Source organism: Aythya marila, assembly GCF_965140915.1.
Source record: "Aythya marila genome assembly, chromosome: 2".
Classification (NCBI taxonomy): Eukaryota; Metazoa; Chordata; class Aves; order Anseriformes; family Anatidae; genus Aythya; species Aythya marila.
Window position 1 is genome coordinate 14,850,017 of NC_139043.1, and position 23,083 is coordinate 14,873,099.

A 23,083-nucleotide genomic window follows, 5' to 3' on the forward strand; every position below is an offset into this window, starting at 1 on the left:
AAAATTGTTGGAATGGAAAATTTTGATTAACTTCAAATTTTAAAAAATGATAAAAGAACCCCTTTCATCCCTCAGTCATATGAAGATGGTTTAGGTAGATGTGTTTTTTTTTTCTTTCTTTTTATTTTTCTGTTTCAAATTCTGCTGTCAAAATAGAACTCAGCAGATAACATTTCTGATGATTACCACCAGCACTGTAAAGTCTAGAAGAAAATGCTGACATTTTTGTATTTAGAATACAAGGTTTTGATGTGACTCATAAATTTTAAACAAAATGCATCTTAAAGAAAGTTTGCAGTTTCTCAATGGATTATGAATAAACAGCTCACTTTCTGGCTAGTGAATTCTAGTAATAAATTCTGAACTCACTCAATTTACAGGGAGGCTTAACCATTTATTTTGAAAATAGCAAATTTGCTATGAAGTGGCCATAGAAGCTGGTGAAGGTATTGAAATACACATAGCTTTACGATCACAGTGCTTAAACTGCTTGTGTAATGACATTTTCCTCTTTCAAATTCTGCAACCTGTCCACATTTGTGTTCATGACCACCCAAGTTCAATAAATATTCGTATCATTTCTGTAATCTGTTATTAGTTTTACAGTACTGGAGGAACATTAGGTCATATCCCATCTAGCTTTTCCTTTGGGAAAGCACAACTTACATAAATATTGTTCTCACAAAGATCTGTATTGGGTAGCAGGAAATGGATTTTTTTTTAATGTTCTGTATGAACATAAATGGGCATATAAATGCTTGCTTTATAATTACTGTTTACAAAAAGAGCCACTCAGTAATTAGGAAAAGATATACGAGCATTTCATTTAGAAGGTTGCAAAGCAGAATCTGGAATAAGGGAGTTTACAGTAAGTTGCCATGTAAGAGGATACCCTTTCCCTTTGTATATGAAATTGAATCTGTCAAACAGCTGGTTCATATAGGATTGTCCTGTCTCTTCTCTTCTTCTTTTTTTTTTTTTTTCCCCTTCAAAATGTTGCATTCATTTTTCTTTTCTGTCTTGTGGATTGTTTTTATCAAAACACAGTCCCAAAAAGCAAAAAAACAAAATCTTTGTGTACTGCAGGCTTTAGTGAGGGACCAGCAATTTGTGACGTATGTTAGAAAGTGGACAGCTTCTAGGGCATTGCCCAAGTTGAAGCTCTTTCACTTGGTATAGTGTTCTATGAAAATACTTGCATTAGACTTTGGGCCATGTTCGAATCTTGGGGGAACCTGGACTGCAGTTTGTTTGCACAGCTGGGAAGCCATCAAACATCCTTGTCCCAGCTGCCTGCTCTTGCTCACCCCAGCAGCTGCTCTGTGCCCCCAGCTATCCTCATGACCCTCACAAACAGGGGCAGTGGGCGAGAGGGTGGCTTCTTCTGTGAGATGCGAGTTCATCAAGGTAAAATTCTGAATTTGGTGGGGTGTGTTTGTTTCCAGCTGAGGGTGAAAACAGCAGGACCCCAGACCTCTGGGGGAATGAAACTGCAGCAATTCTCCAGACCTGTGAAAAAGGATTGTTGTTTTGTTTCTGTTTACAAATTCATCTCAAAAGTAGGGCAGCTACAGGGAATTCTTTGACAGCTGCTTCTTGAATCTATTTGATCTAAGGGATTTTATTTTAACTTAGATGTTCAGACTCTTAATAGATGAGTGGAAAATGACAGCATTTGTCACCTTGCTCTACCTAACACCAAGCTAGCAAAAAACATGTGAGGACCTGCCATGCTGCCTTTCTGCAGGTCCCGCACCCCTCTTCCAGCTTCCATCCCGCACCACCCAAAACTGACTGATGAGAGAAACTGTTATTAGTGCTATTCCTCCTCCCCCTTCCCCATTTAATGTAACTTCACATAACTGTGTCACAGAAGTGTGACAGATACTGTCTCTCCTCCCTCCTAACATCTGCCATAACAGGAATCAATTCCAGAGCTTTATATTATTCTGATATAAATACTTTAAAAGGATAACTCGTTTTTTGCATCATTCACACCAGACCTTGCTTATAAGCAGGTTGTTTATTGGTTTGGTGGCCCTGTTCAGTGCTTGGCTCTGTCTCCTGGAGGTGTCTGGCTTTGAACAAGTCCCTTGATCTTTCTGTACCTCTGTAAGATGAGGGTGGTGACTAACTACCCACCCCCAGGGACTGCTGTGGTGCCACAGCACCCTTCTCTGCTCAGCTCCCTTCAGGTCAAGAAAATAGGAGATTTTCTATATTCTGGGTGAGGGCTCTGATCTCATAACTTCAGGAAATCTGGCTGGGATGATCATGCCTCTTCTATCTCTCAAGCCACAAATCCTATAGAAGAGGTGGCCAGGACTATTCTTCACTTCTGAACAAAATCACTCTAAATAAACACAGAAAATTTTTATTTATCAGTTTATTGCCTGATAGATCTCTCTCCATTTTAACTGTGAGATCCAACTGTGCAATTGTCAGCACTGTGAGTGTGTGTATCTAAAAACAGAAGCTAGACATTTAGTCCACAAAGCCAAGAAGACAAGTCTGGATGGGGAAGAAGTTTTGCAGAACACTAGCTAGGGCTTTCTTGGCACTCCTCTGAGCGTGCAGCAGTGATAAGAGCTGCCCTCAGCCCCAGCTGTAGGGCTGCCCAAGCACCAACCTGGTCACTGCCAGGAATGTGTTTCTTTTCCAGCTGGGTAGCTGGTATTGCCTGGCTAATTGGGTCCTTTCCACAGATTTTTTTTTTTAAAACAAATTCACAAAATCCCAGCAAGTCAACTGATATTTCTCAGAAGTATTTCATTATGAAATAGTTAGCATTTTGATGCGAGTCTTTAAAACTCAATTAAAACCAAACAACATGAAGCCAGAACAACATGAAGCCTTGAAGCCAGAAGTTGGGGTACTTTGCAAGAATGTTACTCTAAACACAATAGGATTCATGCCCAGAATATGCTCTCAGTTGCTAGTACAGATGAAATTTTCATCTCTAAACAAAAAATAATTAATAGCTTTGTCTGATGCAGTTAGATATGTATCTCTGTTGTTTTCATGAGCTGTGTTTTTAAAGCCCCATGATTACTTTATCATTCAAATTGGTAAAATAATAGTAAGAGATGTTGGTATCTTTTCACGAATTTGAAAAGCCAGACGTTACTAACATTGTCGGTTTCGTTGACTATAACTTGACATACTCATTCACTTCTGAGACCAACAAATCTGCAGAGAATTCCCAACAGATTATTGAGAGATGATGTGAATAATGTTAAGCGTGTCCCCAAAGACTTTCACAATGGATATGCATAATCAAGCATGCAGTTCTCTACACTAATTCTAATTACTTTTTTTTTCTTCCCTAAATCACTAAGGTTCCCCAACCAGAGATGTGGGGCCTTCATTAGGTCTGAAGAAATCCAGCTCATTAGAAAGCCTGCAGACAGCAGTTGCTGAGGTGACTCTGAATGGTGATATTCCCTTCCACCGCCCACGCCCACGAATTATCCGAGGACGAGGCTGCAATGAAAGCTTCAGAGCTGCCATAGACAAATCGTATGATAAACCTGTAGCAGATGATGATGATGAAGGCATGGAAACTCGTAAGTAAACTATTGTTATACATAAAGAATGTTAACAATATAAGTTAATCCTTTAGAAGGTGATTAAAAGTGATAGAAGATTATCCTAGGGTTTTAAAAGAATAGAACTAACTTCTCTTCATGGCTTTGTTCAGGCTTTTGCCCTTCATATGCATTAGCAGATTGCAACACTCTGCAGCTTCCTTCCTTCCTAAAACAAGGAAATAAGATTATTAGGATTATGTTTACTTAAATTACTTACTATGAAAATTTTCTCTAAGACAGCTAATTAATTTACTGATGTAAATTAGAAACATTTTACGCAGAAAGAAAAAAAAACACTGAATTCATGTTACAAAAATATGTGCATCTAACTTAGAAAGGGTACATTTGTAGTGTCTGGGGGAAAAAAAAGAAATCACTGTCCTTTAATTAGAATGAGTAAGGCTGGCAGATCTAATAAAATATAAAGTTAATGATCAGCTATTACCCACCCTAATGGGCATTCATTTACATTTTCAGTTCTTTAACCCGAAGTATGACCCAACATGTGGAGAATGTCATTAACATAAAAGAATCACTTCAAAGCTAACCTTATCATTATTGAACTATGTAAGAATGGGCTGGTAAAATGACAACTCATATTGAATGAAAATAGTGTGAATGGTAAATTACCTCAATCAGGGGTTGTATTAAAATTATTGGATTTTTAACCTTCATGTTGTACTAGTTTCGACTTGTCACACACCACCAGCTTTTTTTTTTTTTTTTTCAGTCTACCTGCAGCTAGTTAGTAGTTTATGAATGAATAAGATATTTGGAAAGCTGAAATGGTAAAATATTTAGCCTGAATACTAACAGAAAAAGCTTGAAAAGAGATTTTTCACTCTCTTTTTAAAATTTTTTTACTTTCAGAAAATCTTTCTCAGAAGTGTCATTCTATAATGTTCTGTTGTAAGCTACTTGTGTAGTCACTCTTTTATTTTTTAAAACTCTTCTGTTGTTTTTCTTTTAATATGTCTGTTTCTAAAAGTGTTCTGAGACTGAAAGGGAGGTCATTTTGCCAGTCACTTTTCTCAAAGGTAGTTATGGACAGAATTCTGCTTCCCTCTCACAGCACCTAGCAATTTCACGCAGCAGTGAGGCTAAATGCTGGTCTGGTGCTGTTGGCTGTCAATCTATTCCTGGCCAGTAGAAGAACAGGTATGAGAAAATGCGTAGTGATCATGATCATTATCCCAAACTTCATGCCTGTGGTCTTCTGGGACACAAGACAGCATTTTTCTAAAGGGTCTTGTTTGTTGTGAGCCAACTGAGTAATATCCTGTTTTGAGGCATTAAATATCTAGGGCTTATCCAGAAGTTACACATGACAGCAAAACTTATCAAGAAAGACTTTCTAGGTGAGTATAGGTTTATGAGATTACTGCAAGAGGTTTTGAGCTTATGGATACAATGCATAGAGTGGAAAGGAACTGTCTGATGGCCTTTGTATCCTTTGCATGGGAGTAGTGGAAACCAGACAAAACCGTCTGGCTGAAAGTGAAATGCCATGGGGTGAGTCTTTGTCCTCATTTCCTCGTGGATGAAGAATTCTGGCATTGATGGACCAAGAGCCATCTTGGGAGAGCCAGAGTGAGGTTGTTCTCAAATCCCATATGGTACAGAAGGGCTGGACAAAGTGTGACCTAGGTATATGAATAGTACCGCACATTCTGTTGAAGTTGCATGCGTTTTAATAGCTTCCATATATTACAATAAAACATCTAAATAGTAATCCAGAAACTTGGACTGCCAGGGTAATAGAAGCAGACAAGTTGTAAAGCAAATGCAGGATGTTGGCTGGACACAGCTCATTCCCAGGAATGGCACAGAAGGCTCTCTAGGTTTTTGCTTCTGATGGTGAACGTGGAGCTTAAGAGCTGCCCCAGCCATGTGGGGCCTGGGATCAGCTCAAAATACTAGGTCTACAGTACTGAGGTCTGTCTTTTTCAGAACATTTCTGTGTTTGTGCAGTCTCCTCCACTTTGTGTAAATTATATGTGGCTTCAGATTCCAGAGAATTTGCCAAGTGATGTCTTCAGCTGGAAAAAGCCTGGACACCTTTGAATACATAGAAGTTGATTTAACAATCTAGTACTAATGTGGCTAATGTCTCACTGCTGCCATAATGACATGGCATAAGTTTTTGTTTGTTTGTTTGGTTTGTTTTTTTTTTTTAAAATTGCATTTAATTATTCCGTAATTGTTTGAAATTAAAATGTGGCTTTCTGGCATTATAAAACCCAGGCAAACATGTTGGTGGTCAATTTGCTGATGCCCTTGAGGTTGGATTCATTTGCTTTACTTGATATTTTTCCCAAGTATTTCTCCAAATGTTTCAGTGCTGAGTGCTTTTTTCTTCCAGACATTGACCCTCTTTGGAGCAGCAAATAACAGCATTGCAATACATTTTATAGAATAATTCTTAACATGTCATCACCCAATATAAGAAAGCCATATAAATACAGGTAGCATATGTAGCAGAGGGGCTAACTCTCCTATGAATGTATTTGCTGTCCTTGGAAAAAGATGTTATTAAATTACTAGATGCAGGATGAAAATCAGATCACTGTGTCCAGTTCCAGGACAACATTTTAAGAAGTATTTGAGAAGATGGGTATGAATTTTAATCTCTGTAAAGAAGTAATATTTGTGGAAAGGTGTGGGTGTTTAGCTTTTACAGATCATTTTTGCCTGATTCTCTTTTTTTTTTTTTTTTTCTCTTCTTTTTTCCTCCTTAATACTCGAAATAGCTGACTGAAAGCAAAATGTTTATCTTTAGTGACTTGAATGAGAACAGGGCATTTGGATTGGGAGAGATCGGCAAAGCTTTCTAATCTTTTGCTGAATCTTAATTGCTAGAATCTACGGCTGTATTAAATATCACAATAAGAGGCCTGGAAGCTTAGTGGCAAAATAGCTTCACATTAAGTAGCTTTGATTCCTCATGTGCATCTTTTCCATTTTATGGCCTAATTAGGAGGATAGCTTCATAATACCTGTTTGTGTAGATCTCTTCAGTACAGTGTGGTTCATGAAATGACGCTAGTTTTCAGCTTTAATTGATGTTTAAAGTATACTCCAATTTTTTTTTTTGGCTTCAGCATCCTGCATAGGGAGGAGGGGGGAATAGGAGTTTGCAGGAAAAGAAGAAAGGAAATAACAGCACCAAAGCAAATCCATTCTGCGTCTTGTGGCAACCTAATGTCATTACTTCAACTTAGCAGAAATTAGAAGTTTCATTTGTAGCCTGGGCTTGAATTTTTAATTGAGCAGCCTTTGCATTTGTTCTAAACACTAGTAATTAGGTGTATGTTAATTGCAGAATGACTGTTCTGCATAAAAGTGAAACAAGTTTCTTCATGACATGCCTTTTTAAGAAAACTGGAAATCTATTTACTCCAGTAGAGTCACCAGTGTTTATTTTGAGACAACAGGCGTCCTACATGTAGTTCACATGACTTGTTCTAAGCTATGGAATTAACTGCGAGCAAAATGTGTGTGATAGACAAATATTTATTGTAGCACAACTGTGGAAAGAAGGCAATATTATTTCCACAGAATATGCAAAACAATAAGACGAGGCATTGTTATGACAAGTTGTTCAGCAACTCAGCATAGCACAATACACTTAATACATATTTAGGAGTAAAATAACGTGTTGTCATATGAATATGAACAACCATAGGACAAAATATGTTCATCTTTAAAATTCTAGAAATTCTGGAAATGAAGTACCAAGTAAACATTTGACTTCAGAATTTGCCAGATTTATAATTTTTAATTTTTTAATTTTACTAATTATAATCATTTGCAAGTACAATCATTTAAATGTCTATTTGGTTTAATGGGAACAGATTGTAGCTATAAATTAACATGCAAAAAATTAGCATCTCTATTCCAAAGTGGTTTTCCAATACTCTTAATAATAATTAAATATCATCCCAAACTTTGTCTAAACAACACTTTCACCAAAAAAATGCAAGTACAGCTAGTACACAGATGTATAGGAAATGCGTATTCATTTTCTAAAATAAAATTATCCAAACATTAAATCAGTGCCTACAATCGAGAAGTTGTGTCATCTACTTAATTGATAGCAGTCCTGAGGATAAATGAATAAGAATTTTGGGGACCATTTTTTTTCTTTTTCTTTTTCTTTTTCTTTTTCTTTTTCTTTTTCTTTTTCTTTTTCTTTTTCTTTTTCTTTTTCTTTTTCTTTTTCTTTTTCTTTTTCTTTTTCTTTTTCTTTTTCTTTTTCTTTTTCTCTTTCTCTTTCTTTTTCTCTTTCTTTTTCTCTTTCTTTTTCTTTTTCTTTTTCTTTTTCCCCTTGCTGGTGATTTGTAATTCAGAGTATGGAATTCAGAGCTGAGATTCAAAAACAGTTATTAATGTTGATATTTATCTGATATGGTATGTTTTTCTTGAAATATATTTATGTGATCTTCCAGGGTTGGAGAATATTTATAGAAATCTTGGGATACTCACTGAGCAAGTATTAAGTCTATTGGACAGGTCTGTGTATTATAATATTAGAGTATAAACACTATTTTCTGGGTGAGTATCTGAGAGAGAGAAGATAGAATATTGAGTGGCTTTCAGCTAGTGATTTGTAGACTTTTCAGGTTCAGTGAATTACTGGTAAGGTGAATATGAAAGATGACTAAGAAAAACAAATTTATATTCTACAGTACTCTATGTATGACAAATTTCTTAAAAATCACACATTCATTGGCTGTAGAGGAGTCGCTGAGGTCTACAAATAATAGTACTAGTAGGAGTAATAGTAATATGTAAACATATGCTAAATTAAAAAGTGATTTTTTTTTTTTTTTTTCCCTCTATGTCATGGCAATTTCCAAATCCTTTTGGCTATTAAAAAAAAAAAAAAAAAGTTTATTTCCAATACCCTATACTTGAAAAAAATAAAGCAAAACTTTATTTTCCAACCTCTACTGCCAAAAGTTGTTTGGAGCCTCTTAGAGCTACAGGAAACACTACAAAGTATGCACCTGTGATTCTAATTGCTGCTTTATGCTGTCTGTTGGAAGATGGTGTAGTCCTGCTTTTAAGGTGATGATAGAACATTTTAAAGCTCCTGGGTGATCACAGCTTGACTCTAAGCTGAGTCAGAAAGGCTGCAGTATTCTAACTCCTGTGCTTGACATGTTTTATTTCTTTCTTGCTAAACTACTGGGGGAGTTTTCAATTTCTGATTGGATTGTTTCTTTTGGTCATTTCTGTTTCAGGCTTTCTGCAATACATGTAGTCTGTTTAAATTTGACCTTGGGTATACTCTAGGATTCTCTGGGTCTTGTTCTTGGATTAGAAACAGAGAAGAATCACGTTAGGGGCTCTTAAAAGGTTTTGCTTGTTGCGCTTGGTGGAATCTCCCCACCTGAGCCTCCCAAGCTGCTCCATCACAAGCAGTACTACTGCTATGGAAGAACAAAAGCCATGATGCATGACATGCTTTATACTTCTCCAGGAAATGAAGTAGTGCAAGAAAACCATTATAGTATTTGTAGCAGAAGAAAAAGTCTATTAAGGCTTCTATTGAGGGTTAACAGTCCTTAATGACTTTCATATTTTTATGGGAGTATTACTAAGAATTTCCTGACAGGGTATGCTGCACTGCTGCTGTTTCTTGCAGACATTTCTGAAGCTTTCTTCAACTGATTTAGATGGTGAAACAAAAGAGTCCAATTTACATCACTTTAATAATCCTCCCTATTAATCTATATATTATTCAGAATACCCACAAAGCACGAATCAAATTTTCAGAGTGTTCTGCAGAGGTGAATTCCTTGTCTTTAAGATTGCATGTAATAGCACACAGGGGCATTCCAGGAGAAACCCAAATCATCAGATACTGATTTTGGAAAAGAATGGGATTATTTTATTTTTGTCCATATAACCTGCTTGCAAATAAATTATGTAATATGCCAAAAAACTGCCTTTATTTTTTGTTGTTATCCCATTGATGTTTCTTAATTTGTACTTTCAGTGGAGGAAGACACAGAGGAAAGCTCAAGATCTGGTAGAGAATCTGTGTCTACAGCAAGTGACCAGCCATCCCACTCGTTGGAGAGACAGATGAATGGAAGCCAAGATAAAGGTGACAGAAAAAAGGCTGGAAAAGAAAAGAAGAAAGATCGAGATAAAGAGAAGGATAAAATTAAGGCAAAGAAAGGAATGCTGAAGGGCTTAGGAGACATGTTCAGGTAGGTCCTTTGCAATCAAATATGAGAATGAATTATAAAATGCAGCTTTGTCTTTTAGGTGAAGCCTTTATATTGTAACTGTTTCCTGAGGCCGTATTTTACTAGAAAAACACATGCACGACTTATTTAGGCATATCTCTCAGTTTCTGAGTTTATGAAAAGTGTCATGAAAGGAAAGCAGCTCAGAATGGAAGAAAAGCTGTTGGGTATAGTGAGCTAAAGTGACTGCAAAGGAAAAATGTGTTTTAAATATTCAAGCTGCCTGGTCTGTAAAAGAGTCATTGGTGATGTCTAAGTAGTGCACATATCCCTCAACAGATCAAATTTTTTTGTACTTTTTTTTTTTTTTTTTACTTCTTAACCTGTGCTGTTCCTAATCCTTTACCCAAAGCTTACGTGTTACTAAATGTGTGGGTATTTTTGCTTTACTGTTAAGCTGTTTGGTGTTATGGAGGTAAGATGCGAAAGAAATACATCAGTTTGAGAATGCAAAGCAGCAGGCTTGTGTCAAGGAAATCAGGATCTAAATAAGATTGGGTGCTCTGTGAACCCACACTCTGGAGAAGGGGTCAGTGTAAGATCTGATTTTTACCAACTACTGAATTTTTTGAAGGGAGACAGTCGTCTCTCCAGCAGACGTAAGGGATCTGAAAGGAGCAGACTGCTGAGGAACACCCTGCTGTTCTGGGTAAATGGTGAAACATGACAAACACCTTTGAACACTTGTGGGAAGGGGTGAGAGAGTAAGAAAATCAGTCTTTATTTTAACTAGCTAAAGTAAATAAATATACTTCCAAGAAAAAATAATATGGAAGTGTTTGATTTCTTTTATGTATGCAGTGATTCACTATTTAATTTTGAAGTGAGATACCGGTATTATTTTAAAGCTTTACTAACAGTGATTCTACTCTGAAAACTTTTAAGTGGAGCTTCAATTTACTTAAAACCTGTTATCATCTTTATCCTGTGATTGAACTTTGGTTGTACCTGCTGAGGTTCTTGAGAGTTGTTCTGTCAGAATGACATTACAAAACTAGTTAACTTTGGATTTAAAAAGTTTGAAAATAATAGAAAATTTATTTAGAAAAGAAACAAAATCATATCAGGTTGTTAGGCAGCATATACAACAGTACCACAAGTGTCATAAAAGATAGCCCCACACTTCAGTAGGAGGAGAGTACCTCAGCCTGATCATATGAATGTCCTATGGGGCTACCTTCGTTTTCTGGGTGCTTGCCTGCCTGAATTGAAGCCCAGCGCAGGGCTGCACCCTGCTCAAGGGGAGAGGAGAAGGTTATGGATGCAAAATGCCAACTGGTTCTTTTCTGTAGTCTTTGCCATTTTTCTGTAGCTTTGTTTTAGGACTTTAAGATTTCTGGTATAAATGGCTATCACAATATAAATGACAGGCAAAATTGAGGGAAATTATACATGATAAATTCTGCGGTGTGTAAGTAGCAGTAACATGAGTGCTATTTGGTGAGACAGTTCAGTCAGAAGGTATTGCACAGCATCTAGAAAGCTGGGCAGCTCCTTAGTCTTTGGGTTCCCCCTGTATAATGCTCCTCGTGCCCAGAGGACCTGTGAGGGAGCTGCTTCATCTTGCAAGTGTTAGTACAGAGACAAAGAACTGACTTGCAGAGAGTCCCCTCCAAACAGGGAAGGCTTCTTGTTTTGGAGAGCCAGGTCAGTCCAGACCTTGTCATCTGCTTTCTTCCCTCTGGTGTTAGAGCTTCGTGTCTGGTGTTCCAGTGTAGCTCTGAAAGCTCTGAATGGAAATTAATGTGAAAACGGCAATTAGTACAATTTTTAATCAGACACTCCCAGCAAAATATGAAGTAACCTTGTCTGTATGTTTGATATAACACTTCTTAAATCTTTAATCTGAAAACTATAATTTTACTGATAAGAAGGTCTGATGATCACTTTGTTGTCTGCGCTTCCTAACAGTCAATGTTTCCTTGAGTTATCTTTTCCCTCAGTACCATTTTTGAGTGAACTTTACTTTTCAGTCTCCTCTTAATTAACGTGGGAGCAGTGCTATCCGGATGCAGTTTGACTTCTCCTGGATCTTTAAATTAGCTTGCACCTTGTCAGCCCACCCAGGAGAGGTGCTCCTGGCAAACAGGAAAATGCTGATTGAAGGAATTAAATGTTATGCCTCATTTCCACTCAGTGCTCAGATTTGCTTTGTTGACAGGCATCTCAATAATGTTTGAGAGAGAGGCTTTATTATGGCTGAAAGATAAGCTAGTGCTTCTGCCTATACCATGCTTTGTTTTTGCTGTATATCCAACATACATCATAGATACCGAATAATCAGGGAAAGAAGTGGTGCAGTGGAAAATAATGATGACAGTAACACTTGAAATTCAAGCCATGATCAAAGCGTAATTGGCTGTTTGGGTTCTTTGCAACACTGTCATTTCTTTGTAGGTCTTTTTCTTTTCTCCTTTTTCTTTCTTTCCTCCTTTTCATTGCTCTTATCGTAAAACAATCTTTCTTCATTAAGTTGTATGGGCAAGAACACTTGCGGGGTGAAATTACTGTTAACTGACACTTTATTCGATGCCTGTATTTAGCCAAGGGGCTTTTTACTGCCTGTATGCAAACTGACAGCTTCTGAAGCCGAGTCTATGTAATGTATAAAAATAAGTCTCCTTGCCTTCAGTTAAAATCTTAGGATTTGGTACTGGGATCTTCATTAAACTGTACCGTGAGATGAGAACTCCCACAAGGGGATCCTAGGTTACATTTATCCTTCAGCATCTAGTCATCATTTCCAAGAAATCCCAGGATGATTCAGATAACAGGTTAAAATCATAAGTAAATCTTTTAAGTACTCGCATTGTTTTACTGCTTTCATCAAACAGAGCAGAGAAGCTTGATGTAACCGTGAGCGAGAGCTGTAAAACACAGTGCTCTGACACACCAAGCTCCCCTTGTTTCCTGAGGACCTTTGCTCACACTGGGCTGCAGACAGTCTGGAAGTTCACCCTTCTCTCAGTGAAATAAATCTGTCTGAGTATGTGTGTATTTCTTTTTCCAAATTGACATTTGAGAGCAGAAGAGAATAATATTTATAAATTTGACATTTGGCTTAATGGTCTCTCTTTCAGCTCACAGATAAATATAGGGTATAAGTAAACCTAGAAAAATGTTGAACAAAAATATTGATCTCTCTGGGGAGATGCTGACAGATCAGCTTTGGTGCTGCTTGTGGGTGCTGCAGAGCTTGCTTACACCAGAACATATTTGTTTTACCTGAGCAGTTGCATCATCCCCCTGTCTGTCTTATCCCTGCAGTGGGATTATGTGTTATATTCTCTGTCTTTAATCACATAACGGGGAGAGGCTGTGCAGTTCCACCTTCTCCACTGCTGACATTCAAGGGGTGCCTGGATGGCCACTGACAGCTGAGCAAATAATTTTGGAGAAGCTGATAGAAAGTTCTGCTAGTTTTTGTGTCTTGCTGCTAAGAAGGCTTGAATGGATGTATGTTTTGACATCAGAAGATTATAAAAATCTTTATGCATCTCCAACTGGAAGCTAAAATACGTTTACTCATTTCTGAGTGTGATTTTGTTTATTTCTGTAGAGATTTTTCTTCCTGATTAAATGAACCTGACAAAACCATCCAGTTGATAAATAAGTCATTGTAGTACTGTGTTAAGCAAGAGGCTCCGTAGTTTCAAACAGTGCACCTATAATTAGTGCTGGTAGGGATGCATTAATTTGATGGGCTTCTATGTTGTGGGATTCTGTGATGTTCCTCTCCTGAGACAGAAAATTGTGTATGCTGCTTACTTTTCCCTCCTCCTGCCCCTGTCAATAGAGGATATTTTAATTTATGAAAGTGGGGACTGTCAGTATGTAAGATTTGAGATTATTCTTACTTGTAGCTGTGCATGAAATGATGCTCTGCTGTGGTGCAGCTGATTGCCTGAGATCCTTATACTTCCTCCCTGCTTATTCACAGTGTACAAGCTTGGATAAAGTCTTTAGATGGTTGACTAGCCTGATGAAATAATGTGTCATAGATGGAAGAAGTGGCAGCTCTACATCTTTCCCCAGCTTCCCCAAACCACGTATAATATTCTCTCTGATAGCCCAGAATCATGACTTAGTAACACAGTGACATCACTATGATTGTTCCACTAATGTTTTGGAATTTATTTTGTTTGCAGGGAAGTAGATGGCCACAATCTTACTGGGGATTTTGTATAGGAGGACTCTCAATGGAGAGTTTTGTGATTGAAAAATTATGTCTGGCAAAGTGCTCAGTCTCGGGAAAGGCTGTGTCTGAGGAATAACATGTTTAGAGAAACTGAACTACTAAGATGTTAAGAAAAAAGAGAGCAGAAAGGCAGCTTTGGGTTTCCAAAAGGAAGAAGAGAAGTAGCAACAAGTCATGTCATGGTAAAATAATATTGGAGGGACAGTCACTGCGTGATAACAAAAGCATGCTGAAACAAATTGATATATATCAATACAATGAGATAAAAATGGGTTTGAAAATACAAACGGTATGTTTGAGTTTTTGTGGGGAACTGCTGAGGAGAATGAAAGATGTGGGGATATACCTATTGTGTCTTAACCTCTAGTTGAATTTAGAAAATATTTTCATTATTTTTGGAGTTTGCTAATGAGAAGGATGTAATATACTTTGAAGTAACTGTGGATAAGTATGTAACAAGAAATAAATACATTTTCTACTGTAGGAATTAAAACCTCAGTCCACAGAAACATAGCTTGTCAATGGGGAAGATAAGCACGGGGTGTTGAAGTTTATGGAACAAGACAATATATTTAACATTAAACATATGCATAGGTGTTTTTAGTACTGGAGACTGTATATTTCAAGATCTGGCCTGTCAGGTTGATAGAAATGTAAATCTGTGACGTATGGTGACTAATCTTCAATTCCTCTCTTGATTATTGTAGCATCCAGGTGAGTAAATCAATGCACTGAATAGTGAATGCAAATGTAATATGTCAGATTACCATTAAAATCTAATCCTAAAATTACATTTAAAATGATTACTGGGAGCCTTGTAGCGTTGTTTATTCCAGTTCTGTGAGAGGAAATAGATAATTTATTTTACAACCTTGTTTAGCTGAAATCAGATACACTGTTGTCTTTTTCCCCCCTTTTTCCCACACAGCTGCTTCCAAGGTGCTGAGAATATGTCCCTTCAATAACAACATTCAGAAAGTTTAATAACAACCTTCAGATTTTTAAGCAGACACATGGCAAAAAGGTTTCTGACTTGTGTAAAATACTGTTGAATTATATCCCAATCAAGAAGACTGGCAAATACCTTGAACCAGATAAAGTCAGTGGTCTGATTTTCATCATGCAATTACTTAAGAAGCAGCAATAATGGTATTTTGTGTGGAAGCATGGCTAATAGGACTTTCTATTGGTGAATAACACTTTTTGATACATGAACTGGATAGAAAACATGGGAATAAACTCTGCAAGTTAGACTTTTTTTTTTTTTTTTTTTTTTTTTTTTTTTTTTTTTTGTGCTCTGCTTTTGGCACAAAATACCATAAATCTTGAGTCTTAGAACATAGAGGAAGAGATTATTGCTTAAGCACCTGTCTGTTGTATCATCTTAAACTTCAAAGATTGTTGCTTGTACACTGAATTGCACCTGGATTTGCTAATACTCATCTGAGAACATTGCAGACAGCTTGTGGTACTTATGCTAAAAATTTCATCAAAAAAGTTGAGCTGGGTCGTTGCTCAGGTAAATGGAATTTGGGGCCATTTGTGCTCTGTTTTTTGCCTGCTACTACTCTCTGTGCCAGCTGGCACAACTATCATTAAGTCCACATCTGCTTCCCCTCTTCTACCAGCTAGAAAAAGTGTGTGCAACCCACTGAAAGCCTAAATGCAAGGTCTAAGTGTGCTGGGTTTTAATTTTTCTGGGGAAGGAGTGTAGTCCTCATCCTGGCTGCAAGCTGAATACTGCTAATGACACCTTGCTCTGCGCTGCTCTGGGCTACTTTGTCCTGATCCATTTTCAAAGTTTCAGGCAGCCCCTGGGATGCACAGTCAGTAAAGCCTTTCAAATGAAATCAGCCATGCAGCAAATTGTCATCTTTGATGCAGACAATTACCCAGGACTCTTGCAAGTGTCTTTCAAAGTATTTTCATATTCTTTACTTCCTTCTTTCCAATTAAAAGTAAATAAGGGACAGAAAGAGATAAGCTTGATTGAAAATAGCTTTTCTTTTCGGAAAGGCAAGCGATTCTCCTTTCTTCCTCTCCACACTTTTTCTCTTTCCTGTTGTTTCCTTCTGCATGGGGTAATCAGTTGCTTGGAGGAGATTTGTGTTTCATTGCCCGCATCCCCAAACACCCCGTGGTACAAATGTTGATGACTAAAATATAATTGGGGCAGGGGGCAGTGGAAAGGCAAATTCTTTTTTCTAATCCGAACAACCTCACATAATCTGTCAGGGATTTAAGGAATGTAGCTTCATTAAATGGTTAGTAAACTCTGTGACTTTTACACGAAACACAGAAAGCGGTGGTATGCAATTGTGCGAGAGAGATCTGAAACGAGAGATTAACATAATCGTATGTGGCTTTCTAGTTTGTCATTCTGACAGAAAGCAGCTCTTTGTTGCATGTACTCTTAACACCGGATTTTCCCATAGTAAATCTTGAACTTGTAAATCTGACGAGGGTATATTGTATGTTTTTTTAATTTGGATAGAATCAGAGCTTTTGTTTCTAACATCCTGAAATAAGTGTCGGGATGACCTGATACTAGAGACAAGTTCATAGTAGCTGCTAACATATTCTCCCAGTATTCTTCCTTTGCTTGTCAGTGAGTTTAAATAGAGAACCTTTGACATCTACAGTACCGTATCTGACTGCAAAGCAAGTGAGGGAGGCATACAGCATGACAGCTGAGCCCTCCAAGATCCTTCCTGGCGCTCTGCAGTGTTTCTCTTCCAGGCCTGGAGTATGAATATAGAATGCAAGTGTCAAGGATGACACCTACTTTATAATCTCTGTAAAGCAAGCCTTTTCATAGAAGAATTTGTTGACAGTTCAGAGATTCAAAGTCAATTTCAGTTTTAGCTCATTTAGAAATAGGATTTTTTCCTCCACCTGATGTGATAATTGAAGACTACTAACTAGTCAACGTGTTAGTCCCTAACAAAGTACGGTAAATAAATACTGTCTTCAGAAGTGAAGGATCTGTTAGATGAAAATCTCCACTAATGGCATTTGTTTCATTATCTGTTGGAAATGTTCCTTGGGGATTTAATTTGCTGCTGATAGCACTGGTATATTGATACAGGTTACAGATGCTTTGCCTCTAGATTGTTTTTAAAGCTGAGTCTTTTTTTGAAAATCCTTTTTAAAAACAGGAATAGGAATGTATTTCTTGGAAGAGAATTAATGTAACTTGAAGTATTTTTACAGCAGAAGATGTCACAGGCTATTACATCGTAGTTACTTGAGGTACCTAACCGGGCAGCTGCAGGAGAGCTGATCCTTTTCTAAAAGACAAAGCTCTAACTTACAGCTGCGTTTCACTTCTTGTGAGCAATCTGGATTCACAGTGTGTAGGAATGTTGATGCCCTGCTAAGATTTTCGTGTGTCTTACTGTTGTGCAGAGAAATAATCATTAAATGCAGAGCTGTAAAACACTTCAATGAGAATAGCAAAATAGGTTTAAGTCAGTATGATTTCTGAAATGAAATATACTGGAATAGAAATAGTCTGTGAGGTCATGCATTTCCATGAATACCGTAAGAAAAGGGTGGATATAAGGCATTTAGAGAGCTTATTTAGGCTTTTATGTTGTTGTTGCTATTTCTGAGAAAAATAAGAGGAACAGAAGTTTTGTAGAAAGAGTAGAAGAGAAGCTGATATTAGAAACACAATACCCATGGGGTTTGCAAGTGCTATATCCCCCACTTTGAATCCTTTTATCAGTTCTTCTAGAGGGGAAAAAAAAAAAAAAAGAAGAAGAAAAAAAAATAGAAGCAATCAAACAAACAAAAGAAACAAACAAACAAACAAAAAAACCAAAAAGGAAAAAAGTAGAATTAGGAGGAACTGAACAGACATTGAAAATAATACACTGATAGAATGATTCCGGCAGGGAGGGATCTCTGCTTGGTTCAACCCCTGCTCACAGCAGTCCAACTTGCACGTTTCATCAGCTTGCCGAGTGTCAAGCCCCGTTGAGTTTCAAATATCTCCAAGGATGGAGATTCGGCTGCCTCTCTCGGCAGCCTGTTCCAGTGCTTAACCACTCTCCTAGTGAAAACTATTTGTCCTCGGTAAGAGGAGATGGGAACAAGATTCACTGAATAATCACTGGTACAAAAAATCAGAATCAATTAACATCTACTTCTCACGAAGCACAAATATGTATGTAAAATAAGATTGTCATCCAAAAAGTTTAAATTTTAAAGGATGTTTGTGATACACGATTACCCTGAGGGTCTTGCTGGCCCTGAAGTTCTTTGATCATCAAGAATATAGCAAATAACATGGCTAAGCACATGTCTGTGACCGTGAGCCACCCATTGTGTGTTAAGTTTTAAGTAAAAATTTACCTGTAAACAGGTGATTTTTGCTGTGTTTCTGTGTGTCTTGCTCTAAATAGTTTTGAACTAGCAACTAGTGGGACACCAAGCATGACTGTCTGATATGATACCTAATAGCAACCAGTATAATCCACTGAGCTAGAAAAGATTACTATTTTCTTTAGAACCGAGGAAGAAACAGTCTACAGAAATCTTTCTTTCTACTATTTCATGTGACACTGGAAACTATCATCTGGTTTTCAATTAAAAATATAAATTCTGTGTTGCACTCATTCTGGTATTCTTCACTTTCATCTTGAAGTACAGATACAAAGTAAAACCTTGAGCATTTGTAGTTCAGCCAGTCACAAAGAAGGTGGTTTATATTACTTTTGGAGGGAGAGAAAATGGTATTTTAATTCTATTTGTGTTCAGCACATTCTATAAAGTTTTGTGTAAAAACATAAGAATGCAGCAATACAAGGTTGAATGATAACTGGTAAGCCCCCTTACCCCGATATTTTGTCTTTGATGGTAATCAGTAGTAACTGCCAAAGGTGCAGTACCAGAACAGGTAACCATATAGTGGTTCTTCTCTGATCTGTCTTCTAGGCTTTCAGTGATCATCAGCTCAAGAATCTTTTGAGATAATAACACAGGTGCCTTTGTATTCAAGTACAAAATAGTATGTCTGTCTTCAGTTCTTAGCAATTTATCCTGTTGCTGACAATTTGTTATGTATTTCCCTAATTCCAAAACACTAACAAATTCTGTAGAAGATCATATACAAAATTCTCTTTTGAAGATCATGTAGAATGACTTGTATCAAGGAGATTCTTTTACACGATGAGAGTGAAGACCTGATTGCAATGCACTGCAATAGATCTGACTCATTATAAGTCAGTGTTTTATGGCACTCAGGTAAGCATGTTTGCAAAATAGCAGTAAACCTTTTTGATGTGCAATAACATTTCAGTAGTTAATGTAGTGTTCCTCTGCATATTAACTTTTACTGCTTCTGTACAAGCTTACAATAAGCAGGAGTGCAAGAAAAGGCTGTAGATGTTTGTAAAATAGACCCTGCTGGAATACATTCATTTCATGAACTAGTTTTACAGGGTATGTTTGGCTAGCTGATGATGTGACTAACAGTAAATCTTGAAATGTTTACTTCTGCAGAAGATAAATTCGTAGTCTGTACAAATGCTAACACTTTTTTTTCAGGACTTTTTTTGACATCAGCCTTATAGCTCCTACTCCTAAAAGGAAAAAGAATATGGTGTGTTTTCATGGAGCTACTTCATGGTTCTATCTGCAGCATACCTAATAACATCATATCGATATAGCTATTTTAAAGGGTTTGAAAGTTTATGTTGGAAGTATGTTAGTAATGCTGTATTGGTAGGCAAATTATTAAAAAATAATTAGTTTAGCAGATGTATTAACTTTATAGGCTTGACTTTGTCAGGGAGATGCTAAGAGTGGAGGCTGCAGAAAGTTAGTCCCAGAGTTATTTGTGCTTGCAGTCTAGAAGTCTCTAGGAGTTTGACAGGCCATTTAAGCTTTGAGGAAGAACTGTTTTCTCATTGTGAAAATGGGATAGCACCTTCTCCATGCTACAGTCTCCAAGTGCTTTGATGTTCTCTGGCATTTCCTGCCTTATAGAAATACAAAATATCTGTGTGCTAAAAGCATAGGCTATCTACTGCTTCCAGATGCTGGTGTTGGGTTTAGTTTGGAAGGTGGATGTGATTTTTGGAAGACTGAAAATATATGTAGATTTTCTGTTAATGCTGCTACAGGTAGTACTTCATAAGAAAATGTCTAATCAGAAACAAAGTTTGTGGATTAGCTCTATAAAGTTTTGCAAAAAAGAATTTAGTAACAAAAATGCATCTTGAATCTTAGCTGTATCAGCATTTTTGAGTACCACAATAATGAATGTAGGACATTTTTGTACCAATTGCAAATGCTTCCAGCATATTCAACACCAGGTGTGCCAGAAATATTTAGAATGCAAGATGAATTACTGTTACACATTTCAACAGCAACATACCACAAATAAATCTCAAATATTTCACAATATTATTTTAGATACTATCTTTGTCTTTAACCCATAGTGCTAAAATCCTGAAACTGAGAACACAACATGCTTCTACAAGCACCAGTTTCATGTGTAATGTTACAGATAAAGTATTTCTTTCCTCTGATGTTGCTGAGCAGGTAATGATACCAACAGTGCTATCATCTGTAACTGCTAGGGGTCCTGATATCATCTTTGGAACTCAAAATACTTTGCTAATTCTGTTTGCCTTTTATAACTGTAAAAGTAAGAAAACAGCTTGTGTAAGATAAAAGTGAAGACTAGGTGCCATTTTCAACAGGACTTAAGTTTTTTTTAAGATTTTTTTAGACTATAATAAAAGTTATGTTTTGCATTCAGAAGAAATACTAACGTGGCAGTGATGATTGCTGTAATACCGTCTGCAGCACAAAGCACAAGCAGACCTGATCTCATTTCAGGAAGAAAATCTTGGGAGCTGAATATCTTAGATGTCAAGATTGGGTTTATTTTAAATATCATCTGTCTGGTTTTCTAAATAAATATAAGCTCAGTCACTCACTTATAGTGCCTGAGCATATACAAATGAGATCAAAAATGCCAGTGCATACGGGGCTGGTGCCAGTCTCAGATCTTCTGTGCTAGGAGCTTATTTACAGGGGGGCTGAAACCCCAAATCAAACCCCACCACCCCACATCTCTTGCCTTTAATTAGTCCAGTACGAGTCCTGGCTTGTACACATTTTCAATCTGAAATAAATCTGTTCCCAAATTGGCCCTGAAATAATCAGCAGCGTAAATCGCAACTGATAGAGTTATCTCGACTGCAGTTACCGTGCAGACAGCTCAGGCTCTGACTACTGGCAGCTGCAGGATGCTGGGGGTCCCCAGGGCTCAAGGTAGCTCTGGGCAAGCCCCTGCGCCAGCTGCTGTGGGGACTCGCTGCCAAGCTGGCTTCCCAGGGCTGATCCACCCGAGCCTCATTGCGTCCGCCCCGGAGATGTTTTGTTCCGCTGCTGCCGCTGTGGTGCGAAGTCTTGCTCTTCATTTTCCACCCGGAAGGTATCACGTATATAAGCTCAATTTTCATGCCGCTGGGCAGAGTACCAGCTGATAGAATCGGCAGAAATGTGCGAAGCCAGCAAGGGCATGCTAACGCGTGCTAAAAAAGAGGCTTGGCTCAGGCTGGGTCCTCTGGCTTAGCCTTGTCTTTGTAGTAGAGTTCCAGAACAGCATAGCTATTATTTTTTGCCTTTTGTTTTTATGACCACTCAGGGGCATTCAGTGTAACTTAATTAAGTTTTGTTCTAGAGCACTTGGATAAGTTTCCTATTGGCATTAATTTTTAATAATTTGCAAGTAAAGTTCATTCTTTTTCATCTCTGAAGAGACTTAAGTGATGCTGTAGAACCCAGAACGGGACAGGAAACCCTCAAATGTAGCCCACAGCCACCTGTGCTCAGGTACTGCAGCTCAACAAGGGGAATTGCATTTTTCTGCCATAGGCGTCCTCAAAGATAATGGCAGCTGCCAGCTCATCTGAGCTTTGGGGAATATTTTCGTTAGACGCATCCCACAGATCCTACAGTATTGTCTGTTGTCCTGTACTGAAAAACAGTTGTGTCTTCCCTGCTTCCTATGAAGTGTAAATATGTGAACGAGACTAAAGATATAGAGACATCACTTATAGCTTAATTTACCCTACAGAGGTTATTTTCTAGGAGATTCGTATCAACCACGACTTTCAGTAATTGACAGAAAAAGTGCTGACTGACATATTAACATTTCTAGATAATGAGATCTGTAGGGAAGTTTTAATCTTTGGAAGGTTCCGGATGAACTGTCAGTAGTTTGATTAACTTTTTGTGCATCTGTGTTGGCTTTTGCTGATTTTATACAGTGTAATTGCCAGGCTGCACAACTAAGTTGTTGGAGTAATGTTACTGCAATTTCCTGGTTTAACTAGCTGGTGTTTTACATTTGTGTGCTCCTTTCTTTGCCTGTTGCATGTGCATCTTCAATAATCTCTTTTATTGCAACTCACGTTTACATAAAGTATGCCACGTTCATATATACATGAGCAAGCGTTTCAGTTGCAAACTGGAGTAATGAAGACTTTTTGTACCAAAAAAAAACCAACAACTATATATATTTTTTCTTTTCTGCCAAGAAAGAGTTGAAGCAAATTTCCCTTGCAACATTTCTTTTCTTTTTTTTTTTTTTTGGCCTTGAGTGCCAGTAAAACGGATGGTTTTTTATGCTTCATTAGCATTTCTTATAAGGTCTGCCTTTAGACCAGTACCCATTTTCTAAATTGTACTTCTGTAAGGTTGGAAAAAATCATGGTAACCAGATGCAGTATTTGTCTCTGGCCTGGCAAAGTGTTAGATTTAACAAAAGAAGCTAATAGAAATGTTCAAATTGACCCTTCTCATCATTTGGACTTCTTGGAGCTCAATCAATCTCTCATTATTATCAGAGTTATTCACGCAGAGGCAGAAGTGCTAGTATTTCTCATAATCAGCCCTTGAGCCAGATGTAATTTGCAATTTTGTAGCATTGTATTTTGAAACAATAATACATTAAAATGAACAGAGCAGGAATTAGAACTGTAGCTGTCAGGATCATGTTGAAGAGTAGCCAT

At 37.5% G+C, this 23,083-nt stretch overlaps 1 protein-coding gene across 9 annotated transcripts in view; it reads left to right on the plus strand.

Annotated features, from left to right (window-relative positions):
• Positions 1-23,083, plus strand: part of PARD3 (par-3 family cell polarity regulator) — a 447,831-nt gene that overhangs the window by 295,356 nt on the left and 129,392 nt on the right. For all 9 annotated transcript variants that reach the window (XM_082753473.1, XM_082753470.1, XM_082753468.1 and 6 more), the window contains 2 exons: positions 3,339-3,566; positions 9,595-9,811. In XM_082753473.1, the coding sequence (XP_082609599.1) occupies positions 3,339-3,566; positions 9,595-9,811 (445 nt within the window). The remainder of the gene's footprint in view (positions 1-3,338; positions 3,567-9,594; positions 9,812-23,083) is intronic.